This window comes from Cherax quadricarinatus, chromosome 34 (genome assembly GCF_038502225.1).
Source record: "Cherax quadricarinatus isolate ZL_2023a chromosome 34, ASM3850222v1, whole genome shotgun sequence".
NCBI classification, from domain to species: domain Eukaryota; kingdom Metazoa; phylum Arthropoda; class Malacostraca; order Decapoda; family Parastacidae; genus Cherax; species Cherax quadricarinatus.
In genome coordinates, this window is record NC_091325.1 from 17,327,176 (window position 1) to 17,350,871 (window position 23,696).

A 23,696-nucleotide genomic window follows, 5' to 3' on the forward strand; every position below is an offset into this window, starting at 1 on the left:
ATCAGACCAAATTACAGTGTCGCTAATATTTACCTCCTGCAACTTATTTCTTATATAATTAGCTAATTTGACACCTACATAAATGGCTGTTAATTCCAACTGAGGTAAGGTACGTGATTTAATTGGAGACACTTTAGCCTTAGACATAACAAGAGAAATAACACTATTACATTGAAGGTAAGCAACTGCTCCATATGCCAATTTTGAAGCATCACAAAAAATGTGGAGTACATTTTTCCCATTTGGATTGGCCACCTAGCGTGGGAACTCCAACATTGGAATTTTCTCATAATCACCAATTAATTCATCCCACCTGTTAATGAATTCCTCAGGTAGAATTTCATCCCAAGCACATTTAAGTTTCCATGCTTCCTGAATTAATAATTTCCCTCTTATAGTAAGGGGTGACACTAAACCTAGTGGATCAAAACATTTGGAAACTTCAGCAAGCAAAACTCTCTTAGTTAATTTATTGAGCATACTGTAATTATTAGGTTTTAACATTAACAAATCTCTCTCAGTATCTCAATTTAATCCCAATACATTACTACATTTTGGCAATTCATCTCCAGGGTAGTCTTTACTTATTTTGTCCTTCAATTTGGACTAATTACTATTCCATTCTCTCAGAGACATATTTGCACTTTGCATTATTTTATTAGCCTCTCCATAAGTCATTAACAGTTCCTCTTCAGTTGACGTCACACCCAGGAAATTGTCCACATAAAATTGTTTGCTCATTACTTTACTCAATGGACTTCCCGTACATTTAAGGTGTGCATTTATCGTCGCTTGAAGTAGGAACGGACTGGATGTAGCACCAAATAATACGCTCCTAAAGCGAAAGGTTTTCAGAGGGCTAAGTGGGTCAATAGGATTCTCAGGCCATAAGAAGCGGGTACAATCCCGGTCAGCCTCTTGTAAACCCACTCTTAGGAAAGCTTTACTTATGTCAGCCGTAAAGGCATAATTTTTCATCCTGAAATTTAATAAGATATCTCCTAATTTTTCCGTCAACGACGGACCTGTCATCAAACAGTCATTTAAACTAGGTACATTTTTGTTACTCCTGGCACTACAATTAAACACAATTCTCAGAGGAGTGGTCTTAGAATCCTTCTTCACTCCGTGATGTGGCAAATAGTGACCATACATTTTGGCTTGCTCAGGAGGTACCTCTTCTATAAATTTATTAATTAACTGCTCAGCAATTATATCATTATAGGCAGTTAACAATTCTGGTGTCTTACTCAGTTCGCGGAGCTGAGCCTTTAACTGTCCATATGCCATTCTGTAATTAGTGGGCAATTCTGGATGGTTCAGTCTCCACGGAAGTCGTACCCAGTATTGTCCAGATTCAAATTTTACATCTCTCAGGTATTGTTCCAGAGTAAAAGAATCGTCTGGACTTTCTTCATTTACATTTATTCCAATGCTAATTCCCACAATTTATGCACTGGCTCAACACCATCCTCTATGGAAGAATTATACTGGGGTACGATTTCATGAGTAAGACACACAGTTATGGTATTTGTAGTTTCCTCTAGTCATGAATTATTATTACGAGGAATCCTACCATACATTACATGGCCTCCTGCAGGTGACACCATATTTCTTTACCATACCCTTTACAAAGGAGGCATAATAGTCACTACCTATCAAAATATTTATTGGGCCTACAGAATCATCACTAACACCAGAAGGTGCTAAATTTACATTATGTGAAAGTCTTTCTGTAGCTTTACTAAGCCCTACTGTAGATATTTTCTCTGGAAGTCTATCTACAATTACTGCATTTACACGTTTTTTCTCATTGCCCAACCTGACAGTTACATAAACAGTGTCATGCAATTGAGCCCTTTTATCCGAGAGAAAACCAGATAATTTTAAAGTTGTGGGATCTCCCATCTGTACTTTCATACCATCAAGACATTTACGTTTTATGAAAGTACGCTGGGATCCCTGGTCCAATAATGCAGTTACATTTTTTGATTTATGCCTTTCATCATAAATTTTTACCTGTAACACAGGTAAGGCTACTTCAGCAAAACCATCATTATTAACATTAGCAGCAATTTTTACATTAGCTACTGTTGTGTCAGGATTGTCAACATTATCATTATTATCAACATTGTCATATAGACCCTTACACATGACTATATGGTGTCTTCCTTTGTGACATTGATAACAGTTGTTTAATTTAGCATGACAATCCTTTACATTGTGATTACCTAAACACCTGATACATCTGTCAAGTTCCTCCAATCTTTCAACTTTATCATTCAATGAATTGTGTGCATTGCAATTCTTAGAAAAATGAGTACCCTTACAGAAGAGACAATCTCTCCTTTCTTTGACTGGTTTCTTATTAACTGGGCTACTCTTAGAAGGGTACTTATTCTTCTTACCTTGTGGAGAATCATTATTTCTGATTCCTGCTCCTTGATATGCACCTATGCAACTCTTTTTAGGAAATGAATTTTGATTATTAACATTAGGATAATTTTTCCCTTTGTGAAACTTGGCAGATACCTCAGAGTTATCATGTGTTGCATCTTTAAAATGAGTTAGTTGGCTGGTCTGCAACTGAACAATTAATTCTTGTAGACCTAGTCTTATTTCTTCCAGTCCAAAATAACCCTTGTGATATTTGTTGGAGAGTCATTCAAGTGTTTTACAGCTTAATTTATTCTGTACCATGGCACTCAATAACCAGTCTGATTCCTTCAGATTATATTTATTACTTAAAGTTTTGAGAGTGCTCTCCAGTTTAACTCTAAACTGTTGTAAACCTTTGTAAGTGTGATTTGGAGGTTTTAAATTAACAATAATATTCACTAGATCCAACCTACTTTGTTCTATATTACCATAAGTGACTTTCAACAAGTCAACTGCTTCCTTGTAAGAGTCATTTACATTGGGAAAGGCTTGTATGAGTATGTGAGCATCTCCTCTTACCTGTCCTTTGAGGTAAAATAATTTAGTTACATAGGCTAGATCACTCCTATCATGCACAGCTGCTTTAAAAATTGACCAAAATTCCTCCCAATTTTCTCCAGGATTAAACACAGGCAAACACAATTCTGGGAGTTTTGGCAAAGACATATTATTTGTTGGAGCAGACTGACCAACTGCCTGGTTTACACATTTTAATTTATTCAAGGCCTGACTTTAACAAGAAAGAATCTTTTCCTCTAATTCATAATACTGATTAATCATGAGATCTACTTCAGTCTCATCTACACAGTTTACTAACAAATCTCCTTCATATTTGTTGTAATATAATTTGTATGAATCATATCTATTACCTAAAGCATCTAAATACAATTTTAAATCATCAGTATTCACAGTTTCTTGATTCATTAATTCCAAGCATTTATTGTATGTTTTTGTTACATGCCTTTTTTTTTAGCTTGCAGTGATGCTTTCTTTGCTCTATATTCCATATGTTTCTCTTCTACATTAATTTCCTCATTTTCAGCCATGATGCAATGTATTAAATTCAACTTAATAACACTGATTATGTACTAAATTATGCACTTTATAAAGGTAAATAGTACAACTTACCTTTGAATAAATCCTAGCTACCTGAGCTTAGCAATTACATGTGCAAGAAAATTATATAAATTTTAAATGTACATTAATACAAATTTGGCTCATCAAAATTAATATTACACAAATTAATAAATCCTTGCCAGAATTTGGCATAGCAAAATTAATGTACACATTAATATAATTAGTTACACTTGGCTTATCAATTACACATGCATTGATATAAATCTTGGCCAGAATTGGCTTATCAAAATTAACATTATACAAATACATTAATATAAATCTTAGCCACTTTGGCTTTGCAAAATTAATATACTCATTAATATAATTAGCTAAACTTGGCTTATCTTATCAAAATTAATATTGTAATTATTATAATCCACTACACATTAAATCAATTTGTGAACTTAACATCCACCTCCTTCTGTCATTTCACATATGATTATTAAGTAATTAACTAATTAATGACTTCACTAATTACCTCCGGTTCAAGAAGGACCAACGGGCAAATTAAATGTGGAAAATTGCATTTATCTGAATGTAACTAATTATGTACATAACAGTAAATGATAACAAAGATAATTATTATTTATCAATGTTACATAGACAAGTAGGAATTTGGGACACCTAGGTCGCAAAAAATGTCCCCCTTCGATACCTACCACTGTCACAACCACAAGTTGCTCTGGACCTATTAATTAAATGAAATATACATACACCAGGAATACTGGTAAATATATAAATTTGTGGACTGTATATTAAAAATAATAAATGGTTATATATATACACAATTACATAACAGAAGGAAAATATATCTTAATATCACTCATCAATTTGACTGGATATTAAGTTGTATCATACTCAGAAAAACCTCACTAACTAAATTTATGAAAACACTGGCCAGAATTATACACAAATCTAGAGAGCTTATCTGAGGTTCCTGGAGCTGTCTTGTCGAGTCTTCTGATATCTCAAGTTATGCAGGAATGCATGTCCAACAATTTCGCCTCCTATTTGAGAGGTGTCAGCCCAATTTTAACCTCTAGAGCACGAAAATTCCTTCCCATTACACTAACGTTGTATCCAATTCAAAACCAAGATGGCGAGTCTCGTCTGCGCAGACGCAGGCTTTCCGTTTTCTATGACATAAATATTATTAAATACAGTATGACCATCTATTTACATATAAATACTGAATTTCTGGAAAATATATACAGTATTTTCCACGTAAAAGTATTATGCATAGTATAAATTGCCAAGGATAACCCAAAAACAAGTCAAAGCACAGTGATTTATTTCCAGCTGGGTGATACTGAAGATTTTGTTCGGATTATTTACGAGGAGGATTAGTAACCTGAGCAAGTCATCAGACTGACTTATATGAAAATAAAACTGAAAATGCTTATTTCCTTGCAAAGCTTGCAATATTATAAAATATTAATTACATAGAAGGCCACTAGCGTGCCTAGTCATTTCTGGCAGGCTAATCCTAATTCTTACTCTCTATTGACACAGGTTATGAAACAGTACATTTTAATATACTGTATTGCGTAACTAGGTAACTGAAGTGATTACGTAATTAGATTTATAATAATGAGGTAGTACAAAACATGTACAGTATTACAATTTGTAAAGTAAAAAGACACAAGTGCAACTAATGTGACATTAGTTGCACTTGTGTTCTTTTACTTTACATATTGTCGGTAATTCTACCAACTTTATTACAGTATTACAATTAGCAAATTTAGTAAAGGGAATGGTTAAGTCTTGGCATGATACACTGTTTCTATTGAAGCTCCTATACTGGGAGAGTATCTCAGGCAAACTAAGGGCTAACTTAAGATTTATTAGGCAATAGCTATAATAGGAATTTTATGTTCACAGTCATTTGGGTGAGTGTAAGTGTAAATTAGGGGGAATCACAGATACCGAGAGTAAATCTATTTTGTTTTGGATATGTGCATAATACAGTTAGCTGATGATAGGGTGTGTTAGGGAGATACGATGTTTTTAACGGTACTTCTGAAGGTAAGACAAGATAAGATTTCGTTCGGAATTTTAACCCCCATCATCAAGGACTGTCTAACTTATTTCCATTGGGGTCCTCAATCTTGCCCCCCAGGATGCGACCCATTCCAGTCTACTAACACCTAGGTACCTATTTGCTGCTAGGTGAACAGGTGTAAGGAAACGTGTCGAACCCGGGCCCTCCGTGTGTGAAGCGGGAGCTTTAGCCACCAGGCCACCGGGCCACACAGGCGCCCATATGCTGCAGCAGTTATCTGTGGCTTTTTGTTGGGTTATTATTGGCTTTTGGTGAGTTGATGCTGTTGATCCCCAGGTAGGGATAGATGAATGAATAGTATAGTGTGAGTAGGGCTGATTGCGGTACGTAGTAACGTATCTTGGACAGGATCCCAACCATTTTAGATACTTTTTTTGTTGTGTGTTGGATATGGGTGTTGAATTTCAAGTTGCTGTCAAGATGCAGGCCCAGGAATTTGCCCTCATTATGTTTAGCAATAAGAGTGTTTTCAGTCTTAATGTTCAGTTGTGCAACACCTGCTCTGTTCCCAAACATAATATAGAAGGTTTTGTTAGTGTTAAATGTAAGTTTATAAGCAGCCATCCAGGTCGATATTTTTACTAGCTCTTCGTTAACAATGGTGTTGAATGAGTCAAGATTAGGGTGGAAGATGACGTAAGTCGTGACGTCAGCAAAGAGAATAAGTTTCAGGTGTTGTGATACATTATGAAGATCATTGATGTATAAGAGGAAGAACAGGGGACCAAGGACACTTCCCTGTGGCACTCCAGTATCCAGTGGTCTTGTTGATGAGGGTGTATCCATAATAGAGACGTACTGATGCCTGTTAGTAATGTAGGATTTGAAATACGTAAGTGCGTGGCCTCTTGTGCCATAATGATCAAGTATGTGAGGCCTTAATGACCCCAGTGTAGACGACAGGACTTGATCCCCCAAACATTGGTACGTTGCTATCTCTCACACAGACAAAAGTGGAGCAGCTACAGTGTTTGTTTTCGGTATATTAAACGAGTTTAGTTTTTCTAGAACTGACTTTCATAGTTACATATATATGTAAATTACATAAAATAGCCCAATTAAGTCAGACATTTCAATTGCAGAAATGCGGACAATATCATTGCATTTAAAAGCAATAAAAATGTAGAGGGATGGACCGAAATGTTGAGAGTCGCAGAAGTGCATGACCAGCACTCTATGGGGAGTTATTAGATCGAGGACCAGCACACCGAATTGCAGGAACAACACGCCACGATGGAAGAGTAATAGGGCCAGAGAGTTGCAGGAGCAACACTCCATGATGGAGAGTTACAGGATCAGGAAGTTGCAGGAGCAACACTCCGTGATAGAGGAGTTACAGGGTCAAGGATTTGCAAGGGCGACACTCCATGGAGGAACTGTAGGGTCAGGGAGTTGCACCAGCAACACTCCGTGAAGAAGGAGATAAAGAGTCAGGGAGTTGCAGCAGACACACTCCATGAAGGAGTTCAGGGAGTTGCAGCAGACACATTCCACGAAGGAGTTCAGGGAGTTGCATGAGCAACACTTCATGAGGGAAGTAGCTACGATGATTGATGAAGGAGCTGTGTATCAAGATAGTAAATTTGGAACAGCGTCGCAAATGGGCTAAAATTGTGAAGAATTACACATGTGAGTCATCTGGAAGACAGTAGAACTATATACAAAAGATGAGAAAATCAGACTTTCAGTCTTAGAGTTGGTGAAGAGTACCGTAGTCGTGAAGAATCTTCAGACTCTTTAAGATTACGGTGCTCTCCACCAACTTCAAGGCTGAGGGACTGATTTTCTCATCTTTTGTATATAGTTCTACTGTCTTCCAATTATGTCTTCGAATTTGTATTGATAAAGCTACTGAGTGGCGAGACGTCTACAATAAAGATACACAGATGTTGCACATGTGTCTGTTTCTTCATCTTGTCGGTACTGTATACCATACAAATACAGAGAAAAATCTGTTTCAATATATACACACTTAGCAATGCGATGTTTGATGTAATTACGCGCACCGTTGGAGTTTCGATCCTCCTTATACTAATTAAGAGAAAACCCAGCCATGCGCCGCTGGTGTAGTGGTATCATGCAAGATTCCCATTCTTGCGACTCGGGTTCGATTCCCGGGCGGCGCACTTGATTTTGGCACCTCATAGCGCAGTAGTTGGCACTCTCATCTCAGAACCGAAAAGATGTAGGGTCCAATTCTATTATAAGTAGGACGCAAGTAAGGTCATGTCTCCTATCACCAGCCGTCTAACAGCAGTAGTCACATAGGAGTTGACTACTTAAGTCGTATAATGGGTAGGAAAGCGGCCACAATATTGGCTTCTTTCGACTGTCATGAGTTACAAATCGGTCTGGGTTAATAATCCGAATAAAACCTTCTACCTAAGTATACTTACCGGACAAATGATTTTCCCAACGAGAAGCGTCAGTAACCACCCGAAGACCATGAGTAGCACAAGAGAAAAGGGAAAAATTCCCTTAAAAAGAAGACTCGGCCTCTCGATGTTATTATTATAACCATAATTTTTAAAGGGGCTGGACCGGTAAGCCAGTGGATGGCCTCGGTGAAATGACAAAAAGCTTCAGCTGTGGGTCATCATATGATTTATAAGACCCGCGTCAGGAAACATTTTTCCTGTTTCCTGACAAACCTTACCTAACCTAGAGGACTTGTAGCCAGTTGTGGAAAGTGTACCACACGTGTGGTGTGGGGAAGTTTTCTCCAGAAGGGGGTATCAGCCCCTTCAGCCCCTTTCAGCCCCTTTCAGCCCCTTTCAGCCCTGAGGGGCCCAGCCCTCTCAGAAGGGTCAAGCATCTTGTTTACTGCTACAGCAAGTAATTGATCCTAGATGCAGTACCAGTATGCGACGTGGTCAAGCAACCGCCGCTCCGTGCAAGACTCCAGTGTTGCAAAGTGTAATTTAATAAAAGACAGTCCATCTCTTACTTTAGCAGGACAATTAAGGAAAATCCTGCTCCCACTTTATTACCATGGTAAAAATAGTGTACATTGTTGTCTATGCTTAAGACAGCAAGAATCAAACATTCTGCTTTGCTTCATGGAGGAAGTGACACGGAAGCAAAAGTACTAGGTCAGCATTTCCTTTATGTGCTAGGGATAGTGACAGTGTAGGACGCTGTGACATCTTCAGATTACTTTTGACTCTACTGAGAGTCACACTGACGCCAGGATAACTAACATAGAACACTGATCTATCCGTTAGTGTGAACAAAGTGTCTCACAAAACACAATAAACACTTACAGAGAAGTGTGATCAGCTTCTTTAGTGATAAGATTGTGAACAATAAAGACAAATCTTGTGGAACATAGTGTACCAGTGTGCGTATTCCTAGACTATGGAAAACGTGGACATCCAAGGACACATCAGCTTCTATCAAGTCACCGATACCTGTCGAAGGTGTAAAGAACACCATAGCTCATGTTACAAGAGCAAGGTGGGTTATAGATTTCTTGTAGTATGGGGGACTGTGCAGTTCTTGAGTCGCAAGGAGTTTGTAATCAACCTATAGTCGGCAGTGAGGTGCGGACTTTTGAGTCCACACAAGTACATAAGTCAGCCATCAGTGAATGAAATATGCTGACATAACACCCAATAGGGGTAATTTATTGTTTACATAATGTGCTCTATTACAGCCTGTTGAGAGATGATCATGACAACAATTCAAGACCTCGTCTGCAAGGGCGGCTGTGTAGACGATTTGCTGTATTTTATCAGCTAAGTATTCCCTATATTTAAACTATAACCTTAGCTGGTAACCCATTTCTCATCATCAATTTGACTTTTATTCATATATATATATATATATATATATATATATATATATATAATATATATATATATATATATATATATATATATATATATATATATATATATTTTTGAAGATAGTACGAGGGACGACTTTTCGAGATCGAGAATCAAACAGGACATTTCGACGCCGCATGTGATGAATCTGCAGTCGGTACTTTAGATATGGACTGAAAAAAGACATCCAGGTATGTAGTAAAATTATGGACAACAGAGGTCATGAGTGTGACAACAAGTTTATTGTCAACTAATACATCTCTGACGCTACTGAACTGAAGCTCAGGATAGAAGACAGCCTAATGTCAGCACTGGACGTACTGAAGTGAACAAGGGAAGTTGAAATATTGTGGAAAAATCTAAATTTCACTCACCTAATCCAGAGCCCAGTGTGAATATAGGAGCGTACCACCGGCCACAAGGGCAATACAAGTACTCAATAGGAGGAGTAGCAGTCACAAGACTTATTGGATGCGTGCTTTCTAATACCTACGAACCAGGTGACAAATTCTTTGCGGTCACTACCTGTAGTTTCACCCATCCTCCTATTAAAAATCGGGTTGCCCACTAATGTGCCGGAGTTCAAAGGGAAGACCCAACTTGCGTTAGAGGAGAAGGGGTTACGAGTCTCCTTGAACGAGGGTAAAATGGAAGCAGGTCCTAGTTTTCCCATTCACGTTCCCCTTTCATTGGAAACATTATTGCTGTCATAATCAGATCGCATGCTCTAAACCCATAGAGAAAGGAGGCATAGCAGTATATATACATACATATATATATATAACCCTATACTGCACGAATATGACAGTATTCTGAGGCAGATTTTTACGAAAGTACTTAACCTTACTCTAGAAGACGGGCAATGGAACCAAGCTACACTTCCAGTCAGACTAGGAGGCATTGGTGTCCGCAAGTCATCACAGATTGCGTTACCTGTTTTTTTGCCCTCGTGTATTGCATCCAGAGAGCTTGTAGCAGCGATTCTCCCTGAACATCTCAGGGACAAGATTGGAGTCCAGGGCCAAAAATTCATTGACGGAGCAATGATCTGGGATAATCTAACGGGCTCTGAAACCAGACCTGCTCCCCCCAACAACTACAAACAATCGCACTGGGATGGTCCAATAGTGGAAAATATAGCCTCAACAATGCTTCAGAGTGTGTCAGGGAAGGATAGAGCCCGCCTCCTGGCAGTGAGAGCCCCTCATGCTGGGGACTTTCTGTTGGCTGTTCCCAACTCCAGCCTTGGCACATGCCTCGACCCACAGACCATCCGCATCGGTGTTGCCCTTCGACTTGAAGCCCCTATTCTCGCCGAACACAGGTGTATTTGTGGCAGTGAAGCAGCAGACCGACTCGGGTACCATGGTCTTGTGTGCCGTAAATCCGAGGGAAAGATTGCAAGACATGAGAAAGTTAATAACATTATCAAGAGGAGCCTCACAACAGCTGGATGCCGAGCAGTAAGGGAGCCACCCCAACTATGCAGATCTGATGGCAGCCAGAAGCGTCCAGATGGTATCACCCTTCAAGCCTGGACAGATGGGAAGCAGGTGGTGTGGGACTATAGATGTGCATCTACCTTGGCTGATACCTATCTCCAATACACCAGGGAGGAAGGAGGGGCACCTGCCAGCTTCAGTTAGTCCCAAAAGTCTAGAAAATATGGAGAACTTGCCCATCATTATATGTTTGTTCCCATAGGCTCAGAGACCCTTGGCTCATGGGGAAAGAGTGCATCTAAATTCCTTAAGGAGCTGGGAAAAAGACTCATCAGGGTAACTAGGGATCCCAGGGCAGCTAGTTTTCTGTTCCAGCGGCTCAGTGCGGCTGTTCAAAGGGGTAATGCCTGCTGTATTTTGGGCACACGCCCCAGCTCTGAGGAGCTGGATGAGATTTTCGCCTTATAATCGGTGATACACACGTAACAACATGTACCTTATATGCCACCTTTATATCAACAATGTATCTCTTGGGTCTTCTGTACCATATTATGTAATAAAATATTCCTATTGGTAAAAAAAATATATTAAAAGATGAGGTGGTAGGGGAAGTGGAATATTCAAACGGCTTCAGGAAGAAATCCAAATATTCTTCCTTGAAGCCTTTTTATCCACTTCTCCGAGGCTATGGGTCCCACAATTTACACCAGAGGTGGACCCCATCCTATATTAAAAAAAAAAATATGTATATATATATATATATATATATACATATATATATATATATATATATATATATATATATATATATATATATATATGTATATATATATATATATATATATACACACACACACACACACACACACACACACACACACACACACACACACACACACACACACACATATATATATATATATATATATATATATATATATATATATATATATATATATATATATGTATGTATACATATATATATATATATATATATATATATATATATATATATATATATATATATATATATATATATATATATATATATATATAAATGTAGGGAGGTACCACCACTAGAACTGTCCTAGGGACCCTCCTCCTCAGAGAAAAGAATAAACTTGCTTCAGGGAAAACTCAAGGTTCTCCCTGAAGCTGTTTGAGAATTTTCTTCTACCACCCTCTATATTTAATACATATTTTATTTAAAGACAAAATACATTGACAAAACATTCACAAAGATACAATAGAAAGTAAAACAACATAGGTAACTCAGAGCTACATCTCGAATACTTCGTCTAGCTCCCCGGCGGTGGGCCGTGTGCCCAGAATGCTGTAGCCATTTCCTCACTGGATCAAAACACTGAGTCTCTGAAAGAGGAAGCTGGTCGCCCTGTGGTCCTTGGTTTCTATGATGAGCTTTTCACCCAGCTCTTTGAGGAACTTTAGAGCACACTTGCCCCATGCTCCAAGGGTCTCCGACTCTATTGGGATGAAGTTATAGCAAGGGGGAAGGTCTTCATATTTGCGGATCTTCTGGGTCTCCCTGTGGCTGGCAGCTCCATCCCCTTCCACTACGGAGTATGGCAAGTAGGTATCTGCCAATGTGGCGGCACAGATGTAGTCCCAGGCAATCTGCTTTCCATCCTTCCATGGTAGCATAGTGGCTCCATCAGGACGCTTTTGACTTCCGTCAGACCTCTGTACTTGGGGTTCCCGTTGAGCTGGGCAACGGGCTGTGGCGAGGCTTCTCTTTATGATGTCATTGACCTTCTCATGCCTGGCATACTTCCTTTCTGCTGTGTGACACACGTGACAATGAAGTCCCAATTGATCAGATGTCGCCCTGCCGCAAATACACCTATGTTCGGTGAGGATGGGGGCGGCTAGGCGAAGAGCAACACCAATCCGAATGGCCTGTGGGTCTAGTCGAGTGCCCAAGGAGGAATTGGGAACAGCTAACAGGAAATCTCCTGAGTGTGGTGCCTTCACTGCCAGGAGACGAGCTTTGTCCTTTCCTGAGGCATTGGAGAGCATTGTGTTGGCGATTTTTCCATGATCGGTTTGTTCCAGTGGGACTGTTTGTGTTCTTTGGGAGGAGCTGGTCTACTGGAGGAATCTGTAAGGGTGTCCCACCGAATCGCTGCTTCAGTAAACCTGGGGTCTTGAGCTTCTACCACGTCTCTCAAGCGTTCGGGCACTATCTTCTTGACTAATGCACTGGAAGCCAAACACGAAGACAGAAAAGCAGGTAAAGCAACGTGTGTTGCTTTGCGCACCCCTATACCTCCCAGTCGCACTGGGAGGGTTGCCTGATCCCATTGCTGATCCTCTAGTGACAGGTTTAGTGCTTTCTTAAAGGTTGACCTCAGGTGTGCGTATATATATATATATATATATATATATATATATATATATATATATATATATATATATATATATATGTGTGTGTGTATATGTGTGTGTGTGTGTGTATAAAGAAAGGCTGTTTCTCAGGTTTTCTACTCATTAACGCAAGAAAGCCTAATATTAATTCATTTCCTCGTAAGCCGAGTATAATAATACAAGCAATTAAAACATTTTTATTTTTATTTAATAAAACAACACATACGCCTTGACTGCAACTGTACAAAAGTAAAATAAAATTTATGTAAAAAAAAAAACATACCACGGGCGGGGTTTGAACCAGCCATCAGAGTCTCAAAACTCCAGACCGGCGCCTTAGCCCGTGGTACGGTTTCTTTGCAATCGTGTCATTACGATTTCGTGAGTTATAATTTATGTGATTAATATTTTTCACAACAATGTCATTTTCTAGCAGACCTTCAGCCATATAAAAAAATTAAACTCTAACAATAGACAAATGAAAGTAACATTTACATTTGTGTACATTTATATTTGTGTACTGGATTAACAATGTAAAATATAGAGTTTTTGTTGTGTAGAAATCTTATTATTTTTTGAATTCAGAATTAATTATGTATATACGTTCTCCATCATTCAGAAATAAGATGTGGAAAGGATTTGTACAAATGTTTTAAATAAAATATAAATATATATATAACTGCTATAAATATATAACAGGAATTGGCATATGCAAGTCACTTTCAGTCAACCATTGAAGTATTTCATGTCAATACATTTAAAATGTGTAACGACTCATGAACGGAGGATCGAATCTCCACCACTCCACCCACATAGACTTACATCTCCACATCAAAATCTACCAGTAATCATTATTATAACCTCAGTCAAAGACACTCTAGGAGTTCAGTGTTAACTACATACACGCGTAGTTAAGCAAAATTATTTACTCGTCGTAAACTTTCCTAGTTTTCACACTTTTTACGCTGAGAACCAGCTCAACTTCAACTATGTTATAAACTGAGAAGAAATATTTCGTGCTCATTAAAGATTTACAATTTGGATTCGCTTCATAGTTTGGATTCGCTTCTCTGATAATATTCTAAGCATCAGATTACAGGTAAATACTGAATCAGGTGAGATTTTTTTCAGAAAGAGGTTGATCAGACCCTGACCCACCATGAGGCCTGGTCTCAGACTTAGCCGCGGGGGCGTTAACCCCCCAAACCCTCTCCAGGTAAACTCTTCAGGTAACTAACAAGAAATAACGGATTACACAAGAGATATACAAGTTAAATCATCACCCATGTGGAATATAGTTAAGAAGTTTTCAGAGATATTGATGCGTCTCGTCATTTAGTGGTAGATCAAGAGTAAATGGTAGATGTGATGGATACTAGGTGTCAGAAAACAGAAGAGAAGTGACAGCAAAAGATTTAAATAAAATGTTTGAGACTAGAATACACAATTACCGGAAGAAAGGTTATCTATTTCGAACTTAAGAATGGTGTATCAGTGTGTGTTGCCCTGATGCATTAAGCTGGTAAGTGCAGGGGGAAAGAAAACTAATTGGCGAAATAATCAAGTTGGAATGGCTATAAAGAAGAAGGAGAATGAGCACAAAATAACAAGAATAAGCAGCGTGGCTCAAGAGTTTGAGACTTAAACATGTACTTTTGAAATAGTGTAAAACTGCTTCTTGCCATCAAAGATATTGTGAAGGCATATAAGAGGACGTAACGAGCACTAATGTGGCAAGCGATCTACGTAATTGGTAATCTTGATGAAAATTGTATAGAGACTAATAATGTTAGAATATGTATGAAAGAGAAGAAATATTTCTAGTAAATCTAAACAAGACAAATAGTACTAATGTCTCGATAAATGTTTAATATGGCGAGAGTGTGCGAGAGAGGTGTGGCTCTAAGAAATAACTAATATATGAAGTGAGAGTTGTTGCAATAGCCAGTTGACAGTGTCATGGGAAGATTCAGAAGAGAAACTACAATTTATTTTAGAAGAGTATGTACGAGGATGCTGACAGTGCGAGCAGATAAGAATAAGGTAATAAAAATAAATAGAATAAAGAGATCATAATGGAAGGAGACTAGAGAAAGTGAATCTGTTGAGATATTTAGTAGCAGATGGATTAAGAGATGATTTTTGACAGCGTCGTAAATCACAGTAGAGACGAGGGAAAGTTCCAGGAGCGTGGAAGAATTTGTGGAGACTAGTCTGTCACAGGATGAAAAAAGAGGAATGCTCCAGAGCATAGCAGTGGAAACACTTGAATGAGTGAAACGTGATCCTTGAATGCTCCTGTTCTGACAAAAAAGTGTAGTTGAAGAGGGTGAGAAGTGAGTGGTAATTTTTTTCTTTTCTGGATCAGATAACTTACAATAAATTACAATAAAGATATCGTAAACAATAAAATGTTTCTCTATGATAATTACTTAAGTACATATAATGAGCATATATTACTATATATAAAATGCATATATATTATTTAATATAGTTGTACCACATAAAAGCAATAATAATTCTACCTTCTTGGTTATAGCCGTGGCTGTAAGTAATTTATATACTATCGTCCACAGGATATATACACATGGGAGTGTGTATCTCTCGGCGTATATACACTGAGATTTAACTTTTATCTGTGTCTTTAAGATTAAAATGTATTTTACGAGTATGTTTACCTCTAGGTGAATTACGGCCGTAATGACCGTCGTGTGACTGATAACTTTTATATAAAAACTAACTAATATATGTACTCTCGGGCAATGAGTCCGTGTATTTCTTTTGTACGTACTCTGCCCGTGTCTAGATGTCGTGAGCTCATGTCTCACTGCAGTGGCGTCGTGTCTCACTGCAGTGGCGTCGTGTTTCACTGTAGTTGAGTCGTGTCTCACTGCAGTGGAGTCGTGTCTCACTGCAGTGGAGTCTTGTCTCACTGCAGTGGTGTCGTGTCTCACTGCAGTGGTGTCGTGTCTCACTGCAGTTGAGTCGTGTCTCACTGCAGTGGTGTCGTGTCTCACTGCAGTGGAGTCGTGGCTCACTGCAGTGGAGTCGTGTCTCACTGCAGTGGAGTCGTGGCTCACTGCTGTGGAGTCGTGTCTCACTGCAGTGGAGTCGTGGCTCACTGCAGTGGAGTCGTGTCTCACTGCAGTGGAGTCGTGGCTCACTGCAGTGGAGTCGTGTCTCACTGCAGTGGAGTCGTGGCTCACTGCAGTGGAGTCGTGTCTCACTGCAGGTGAGTCGTGGCTCACTGCTGTGGAGTCGTGTCTCACTGCAGTGGAGTCGTGGCTCACTGCTGTGGAGTCGTGTCTCACTGCAGTGGAGTCGTGGCTCACTGCTGTGGAGTCGTGTCTCACTGCAGTTGAGTCGTGGCTCACTGCTGTGGAGTCGTGTCTCACTGCAGTGGAGTCGTGGCTCACTGCTGTGGAGTCGTGTCTCACTGCAGTGGAGTCGTGGCTCACTGCTGTGATCTCACTTTTGAAGTTTGATGCCAAATACATCTTCGTGATACCGATTTTCTTCCTGAAATATAATATTCATACTTACTTTTATTTTATTCATTATTAAAAAATTTTACAATATCAAAAAGGACATAAGACATATTAAGAATAATATCCACTTGATAGGGAAGGATATTTGCAACAAAAGATACAGAATATTTGCAAGATAAATTACAACTGCATGAGAACAGTGAGAACAAAATGAAATTTCATTAAGTGTGAACCAGAAAAAAAATTATATTTTATAATGCGAAGTAAATGATCATTATCACTAGAAAACGCTAAACCAGAAGGGACCATGAAGAGCCTGGGTAACTGGAGGTAATGAGGCTTGAACCTAAATTATACTTACCCGACAAGTGATTTCTCCGATGAGAGGCATCAGTAACCACCCGAGTACCCAGAGTAGCACAAGATATATGGGAAAAAATCCATTGAAAAGAAGACAGAGCCTCTTGAAGCTATAATTATAACCAAGGAAAAGCATAGCTCAAGTTCTTTAGATTAAAGAGCCTTTCATAGGTTATGAAGGCAATTTACCAATCCACATTCCCTAGCTAGAAGAACATTACCTCACTTATACATACAAGAGGACTCACAGTTTGTGTCCTCGACTTCACGTAAAACTCTTTTTAAAATATCTTTAACAGTAGATAAGAAGTGAGCAGAGTCTTAGCTAGAGATCATTTATGATACTAATGGGTCCCCACACATAACTGTTACTGAAGTTTCAAGACGTCATACATTTAGCTAATAGAAAGACATTAGGTTCGTACCTAATAATTCGTAAAGACGGTTTTTACATAGAAGGAGAAAAGAATAAATAGGATGTCATATATCTAGCTAACAAAAGGAAGAAATATTGGGTTATTACATAAATTTTGGTTAAGATACTGGACCATATTCTTGAGTTGAAAATTAAAAGATGTTTTTAAATTAAGTTATGAAACCTGAGGCATTAAACCGAGCCAAAACACTGATGTTATTGGGTCACCTTCATGCTAGAAAACATCAGACAAACCTTCCAAGCAGCCAGGATTATATCCACCTGCTTTCTCACCCTAAATTATTTTTTCGTTCAGTCTAATCTTTTCCCCATTCCCCCTTCTTCCCTCACCCCATATTCCTTAACATAAAACTATTAATTCCTTTCCTTAATTCTAATTCTCTGACTTTAAGTTTGATAAAGAGGCTGTGGTGCTCACTTTTAGTTTGGAGAGAAAAGAGAAGGCCTGGTCCTTTGAGAGGCGGGAGTTGTGTGTAAGTATGGCAACCAGTGTGTTGTGGACGTCATGGGCCATAGCATCTCCTCCACAGACGTAGATGTGGCCACCATTCTCCAAAAGATGTCTCTGTACTTCCTTCCCGTACATTACCAACAGATCCTGCACGTACATCTGTTCACAAACATATCTCAGATTAGCAAAATATAATCCAACCGCATATATATATATATATATATATATATATATATATATATATATATATATATATATATATATATATATATATATATATATATATATATATATATATATATATATATACATATATATATATATATATATATATATATATATATATATATATATATATATATATATATATATATATATATATATATATATATATATATATATATATATATATATATATATATATATATATATATATATATATATATATGAATATATATATATACACATATATATATAAATAAATATATATACATATATATATATATATATATGTATATATATATATATATATATATATATATATATATATATATATATATATATACATATATATATATATGTATATATATATATATATATATATATATATATATATATATATATATATATATATATATATATATATATATATATATATATATATATATATATATATATATATATATATATATATATATATATATATATATATATATATATATATATATATATATATATATATATATATATCTTTCTTCTTTCAACACACTGGCCGTATCTCACCGAGGCAGGGTGGCCCAAAAGGGAAAACGACAGTTTCTCCTTTTACGTTTAGTAATATATACAGGAGAAGGAGTTACTAGCCCCTTGCTCCCGGCATTTTAGTCGCCTCTTACAACACGCATGGCTTACGGAGGAAGAATTCTGTTCCACTTCCCCATGAAGATAAGAGGAAATAAACAGGAACAAGAACTAGAAAGAAAATAGAAGAAAACCCAGAGGGGTGTGTGTATATATATGCTTGTACATGTATGTATAGTGTGACCTAAGTGCAAGTAGCAGTAGCAAAACGTACCTGAAATCTTGCATGTTTATGAGACAGACAAAAGACACCAGCAATCCTACCATCATGTAAAACAATTACAGGCTTTCGTTGTGCACTCACTTGGCAGGACGGTAGTACCTCTTTGGGCGGTTGCTGTTTACCAACTTACTACCTAGGATACATATATATATATATATATATATATATATATATATATATATATATATATATATATATATATATATATATATATATATATATATATATATATATATATATATATATATATATATATATATATATATATATATATATATATATATATATATATATATATATATATATATATATATATAATTGTGGTAGGAGATCTGAATGCTAAAGTAGGAGAAACTTTTAGAGAGGGTGTGAAAGGTAAGTTTGGGGTGCCAGGTGTAAATGATAATGGGAGCCCTTTGATTGAACTTTGTATAGAAAGGGGTTTAGTTATAGGTAATACATATTTTAAGAAAAAGAGGATAAATAAGTATACAAGATATGATGTAGGGCGAAATGACAGTAGTTTGTTGGATTATGTATTGGTAGATAAAAGACTGTTGAGTAGACTTCAGGATGTACATGTTTATAGAGGGCCCACAGATATATCAGATCACTTTCTAGTTGTAGCTACACTGAGAGTAAAAGGTAGATGGGATACAAGGAGAATAGAAGCGATACAAGGAGAATAGAAGCATCAGGGAAGAGAGAGGTGAAGGTTTATAAACTAAAAGAGGAGGCAGTTAGGGTAAGATATAAACAGCTATTGGAGGATAGATGGGCTAATGAGAACATAGGAAATGGGGTCGAAGAGGTATGGGGTAGGTTTAAAAATATGGTGTTAGAGTGTTCAGCAGAAGTTTGTGGTTACAGGAAAGTGGATGCGGGAGGGAAGAGGAGCGATTGGTGGAATGACGATGTAAAGAGAGTAGTAAGGGAGAAAAAGTTAGCATATAAGAAGTTTTTACAAAGTAGAAGTGATGCAAGGAGGGAAGAGTATATGGAGAAAAAGAGAGAGGTTAAGAGAGTGGTGAAGCAATGTAAAAAGAGAGCAAATGGGAGAGTGGGCGAGATGTTATCAATAAATTTTGTTGAAAATAAGAAAAAGTTTTGGAGTGAGATTAACAAGTTAAGGAAGCCTAGAGAACAAATGGATTTGTCAGTTAAAAATAGGAGAGAAGAGTTATTAAATGGAGAGTTAGAGGTATTAGGAAGAAGGAGGGAATATTTTGAGGAATTGTTAAATGTTGATGAAGATAGGGAAGCTGTGATTTCGTGTACAGGGCAAGGAGGAATAACATCTTGTAGGAGTGAGGAAGAGCCAGTTGTGAGTGTGGGGGTAGTTCGTGAGGCAGTAGGTAAAATGAAAGGGGGTAAGGCAGCCGGGATTGATGGGATAAAGATAGAAATGTTAAAAGCAGGTGGGGATATAGTTTTGGAGTGGTTGGTGCAATTATTTAATAAATGTATGGAAGAGGATAAGGTACCTAGGGATTGGCAGAGAGCATACATAGTTCCTGTGTATAAAGGCAAAGGGGACAAAAGAGAGTTCAAAAATTATAGGTGATAAGTCTGTTGAGTATACCTGGTAAAGTGTATGGTAGAGTTATAATTGAAAGAATTAAGAGTAAGGCGGAGAATAGGATAGCAGATGAACAAGGAGGCTTTAGGAAAGGTAGGGGGTGTGTGGAGCAGGTGTTTACAGTGAAACATATAAGTGAACAGTATTTAGATAAGGCTAAAGAGGTCTTTGTGGCATTTATGGATTTGGAAAAGGCGTGTGACAGGGTGGATAGGGGGGCAATGTGGAAGATGTTGCAGGTGTATGGTGTAGGAGGTAGGTTACTGAAAGCAATGAAGAGTTTTTACGAGGATAGTGAGGCTCAAGTTAGAGTATGTAGGAAAGAGGGAAATTATTTCCCAGTAAAAGTAGGCCTTGTGCAAGAAAGGTATAAAATACCGACAATATGAAAGTTAAGACACATGTGCAATATCTGGATATCTTTATTGTAGACGTTTCGCCATCCAGTGGCTTTATCAATACAGATTCTAGGACATAATTGGAAGACAGTAGAACTATATACAAAAGATGAGGTAATCAGTCCCTCAGCCTTGGAGTTAGTGTTCACAGCATCGTGGTGGAGGAGAATCTGGAGAATCTCCAGTGTATTTATTACCTTGGGTACTGTGGGTTGTCTGGAGAGAGCCAGGTGTATTCTACTGAGGGCTCCAGAACGCAACATGGTCCACTTCTCATCATCGTAGAGGTCCTCAGCCTGGGTCCTGCATCCGTAGTACAGCACCAACTCGCCCACCACTCCTGCACAGAATATTATTAACATCACAGCATTGTCAGACTCACAGCATTATTAACCTCACAGCATTGTTAAGCTGCACCATTGCTAAATCCATCCTGTTGTTTGACCTTAGTAATTTTATAACTCGGTTCATCACTTTGCAGAGCACTGATTCCATCCCAGCATTATTAATCTCGTAAGAGTTTAAGCTCCAGTCTGGGCTACTGGAATAGGAACACTTTCGAAGCCAGTCACAGGTAAGTATTGTTACAAAAAAATTCAATATTCTTTTTCAAGCAAGGCAAACCCAAAATTCCCATTCTCATACGTTAGTGTACCCTGCATTTTCTCTTCTTTTCATGAGCATTGTAAGTCAGACAGAACTGTTACCGTCATGCTGTCGTAATCCTTACAATGTTATCATCCTGAAAGTATTACTATCTTACAAAAGAGAAACCTTTTTCTTATCTTTAAACCCTAACTACTGAAAAACCACGAAGCAGTATATACCTAAAGCAGAGACAAGTAAGCCAAAAGGAAGCGCTAAAACCTTTGGAGTCATATAGTGCTTGAGGAATGTGGAACAATCAGGCTTGATCGAAGGAAGTGAAAAGCAGATCCAGTTCCCTGGATCAAGATCCCATTAACAATAATCAAGGTACACAAAAGAAAAAAAAAAACATTGTAAATTTTTATAGATAAATATTTCGAATTATGCTGCATTGAATACCGAGGCAGGATTAATAATAGCAAAAAAAAAAAAAAAAGAAAAACAATCTATTTTAAAATACTGGTATAAAGTAAACAGAATTACCGACAATGTGTTAGGTTAGAGGAGACATGTACAACTAATGTGACGTTTTATTGCCGCAACGTTTCGCTCTCCGAGAGCTTCGTCAAGCTTGGCTCAACACTGTGTTTGACTCTACTTAGTTAGTCTTAGAATATAATCTGAAACCAGAGTTTATATTTCACTAATGTTTGCTGACAAGAGTCAGTCTTTCTCCAAAGTTACCTTACCTGGTGGCTAAAGCTCCCGCTTCACACACGGAGGCCCCGGGTTCGATTCCCGGCGGGTGGAAACATTTCGACACGTTTCCTTACACCTATTGTCCTGTTCACCTAGCAGCAAATAGGTACCTGAGTGTTAGTCGACTGGTGTGGGTCGCATCCTGGGGGACAAGATTGAGGACCCCAATGGAAATAAGTTAGACAGTCCTCGATGACGCACTGACTTTCTTGGGTTATCCTGGGTGGCTAACCCTCCGGGGTTAAAAATCCGAACGAAATCTTATCTTATCTTAATACTCGTCATGTAAAATAATAATACTGACATTGTCCAACAAGATTAATATACAGAAGTTCCCGAGAGTCTGTACCCTAGAATCGACACTTCCACGGTTGGTACAGAGACTTTTTATTTACTGTGTTGCCAACAAAGCTCATATATGCCCACTCACCTTTGTTTTGTGTTTTAGTGTAGTGGTAGCGTTGCCAGAAGCCTCGGAAGGGCGCTATCCCACTACCTGCCGCCACCATCATCACCGGCACTTTAGGGTCTTTTGGCAGGTGGAAGTTTGTGGCACTGCAAGTGAACTTATTCTTAGTTCAAATGTACTGACAAAAAGCTGCGTATGAGAGTCTCTATAATGTGTCTCGATGCTGAAGGGCTCTTGACCAAGATATTGGTCAAGACCATTGTATGTCAACATTGATCATATCCCTTTCCCCCAGGAACATTTAAAAACCTGAATTTTTTTTCAGTAAGCTGATGCCTATAAAGTGACGCAAGACAGACCATAAGAAAATATAATATGCGATAAAGTGATCATACAGAGAAACAGCCATAACTCATGGCAGACCAGTGACACAGAGTCGGTAGCAAAGCAGAGCTTGTGGTATTTGAAAGAGTCACTCACCTTCTGTGGAAGAGCTCTACGTTACTGCCAACTTGAACCTTCTTCAGGAACCCTGTGGCAACGCCCTGATGCACCGCTCCGGCTCCACCTGCACCAAAGTTAATATTACTGAACTACTGATGTAGAATATTTACTGCCTGACTGTTGGTGTTTATTCTATATAAATTATTATGCCACCTGTTGTGTAGCCTATTTGTTTCTTTTTCTTACTATTTCGTGGTGATATGATTATCATTTATTTCTTAAACCCAGAAATTTAGATTTTATAAATAAGTCTAAATAAAGGTAATATCATATCTTATATTTTTAGTTGATGGATTTGGATCAACATCTCACAAATTCTCTCACAGAATAATTTAAAATTTTAAAGTTAATGAGCGCATGCATGTTTTT

At 37.9% G+C, this 23,696-nt stretch overlaps 1 protein-coding gene and 1 non-coding gene across 2 annotated transcripts in view; one reads left to right on the forward strand and one right to left on the reverse strand.

Moving 5' to 3' along the window:
* The first annotated feature begins 7,672 nt into the window (after positions 1–7,672).
* On the forward strand, positions 7,673–7,743 carry TRNAG-CCC (transfer RNA glycine (anticodon CCC)). Its single transcript has one exon. It is a non-coding gene; the product is annotated as a tRNA-Gly (tRNA).
* An 8,846-nt stretch (positions 7,744–16,589) lies between these two features.
* Positions 16,590–23,696, reverse strand: part of LOC128693791 (nitric oxide synthase, salivary gland-like) — a 71,701-nt gene continuing 64,594 nt past the window's right edge. The window contains exons 22-26 of the mRNA XM_053783668.2: positions 23,304–23,391; positions 22,845–22,969; positions 21,265–21,407; positions 17,974–18,165; positions 16,590–16,790 (exon numbers count right to left, since the gene is read on the reverse strand). Coding sequence (XP_053639643.2) covers positions 16,740–16,790; positions 17,974–18,165; positions 21,265–21,407; positions 22,845–22,969; positions 23,304–23,391 — 599 coding nt within the window. The 3' untranslated portion in view covers positions 16,590–16,739. The remainder of the gene's footprint in view (positions 16,791–17,973; positions 18,166–21,264; positions 21,408–22,844; positions 22,970–23,303; positions 23,392–23,696) is intronic.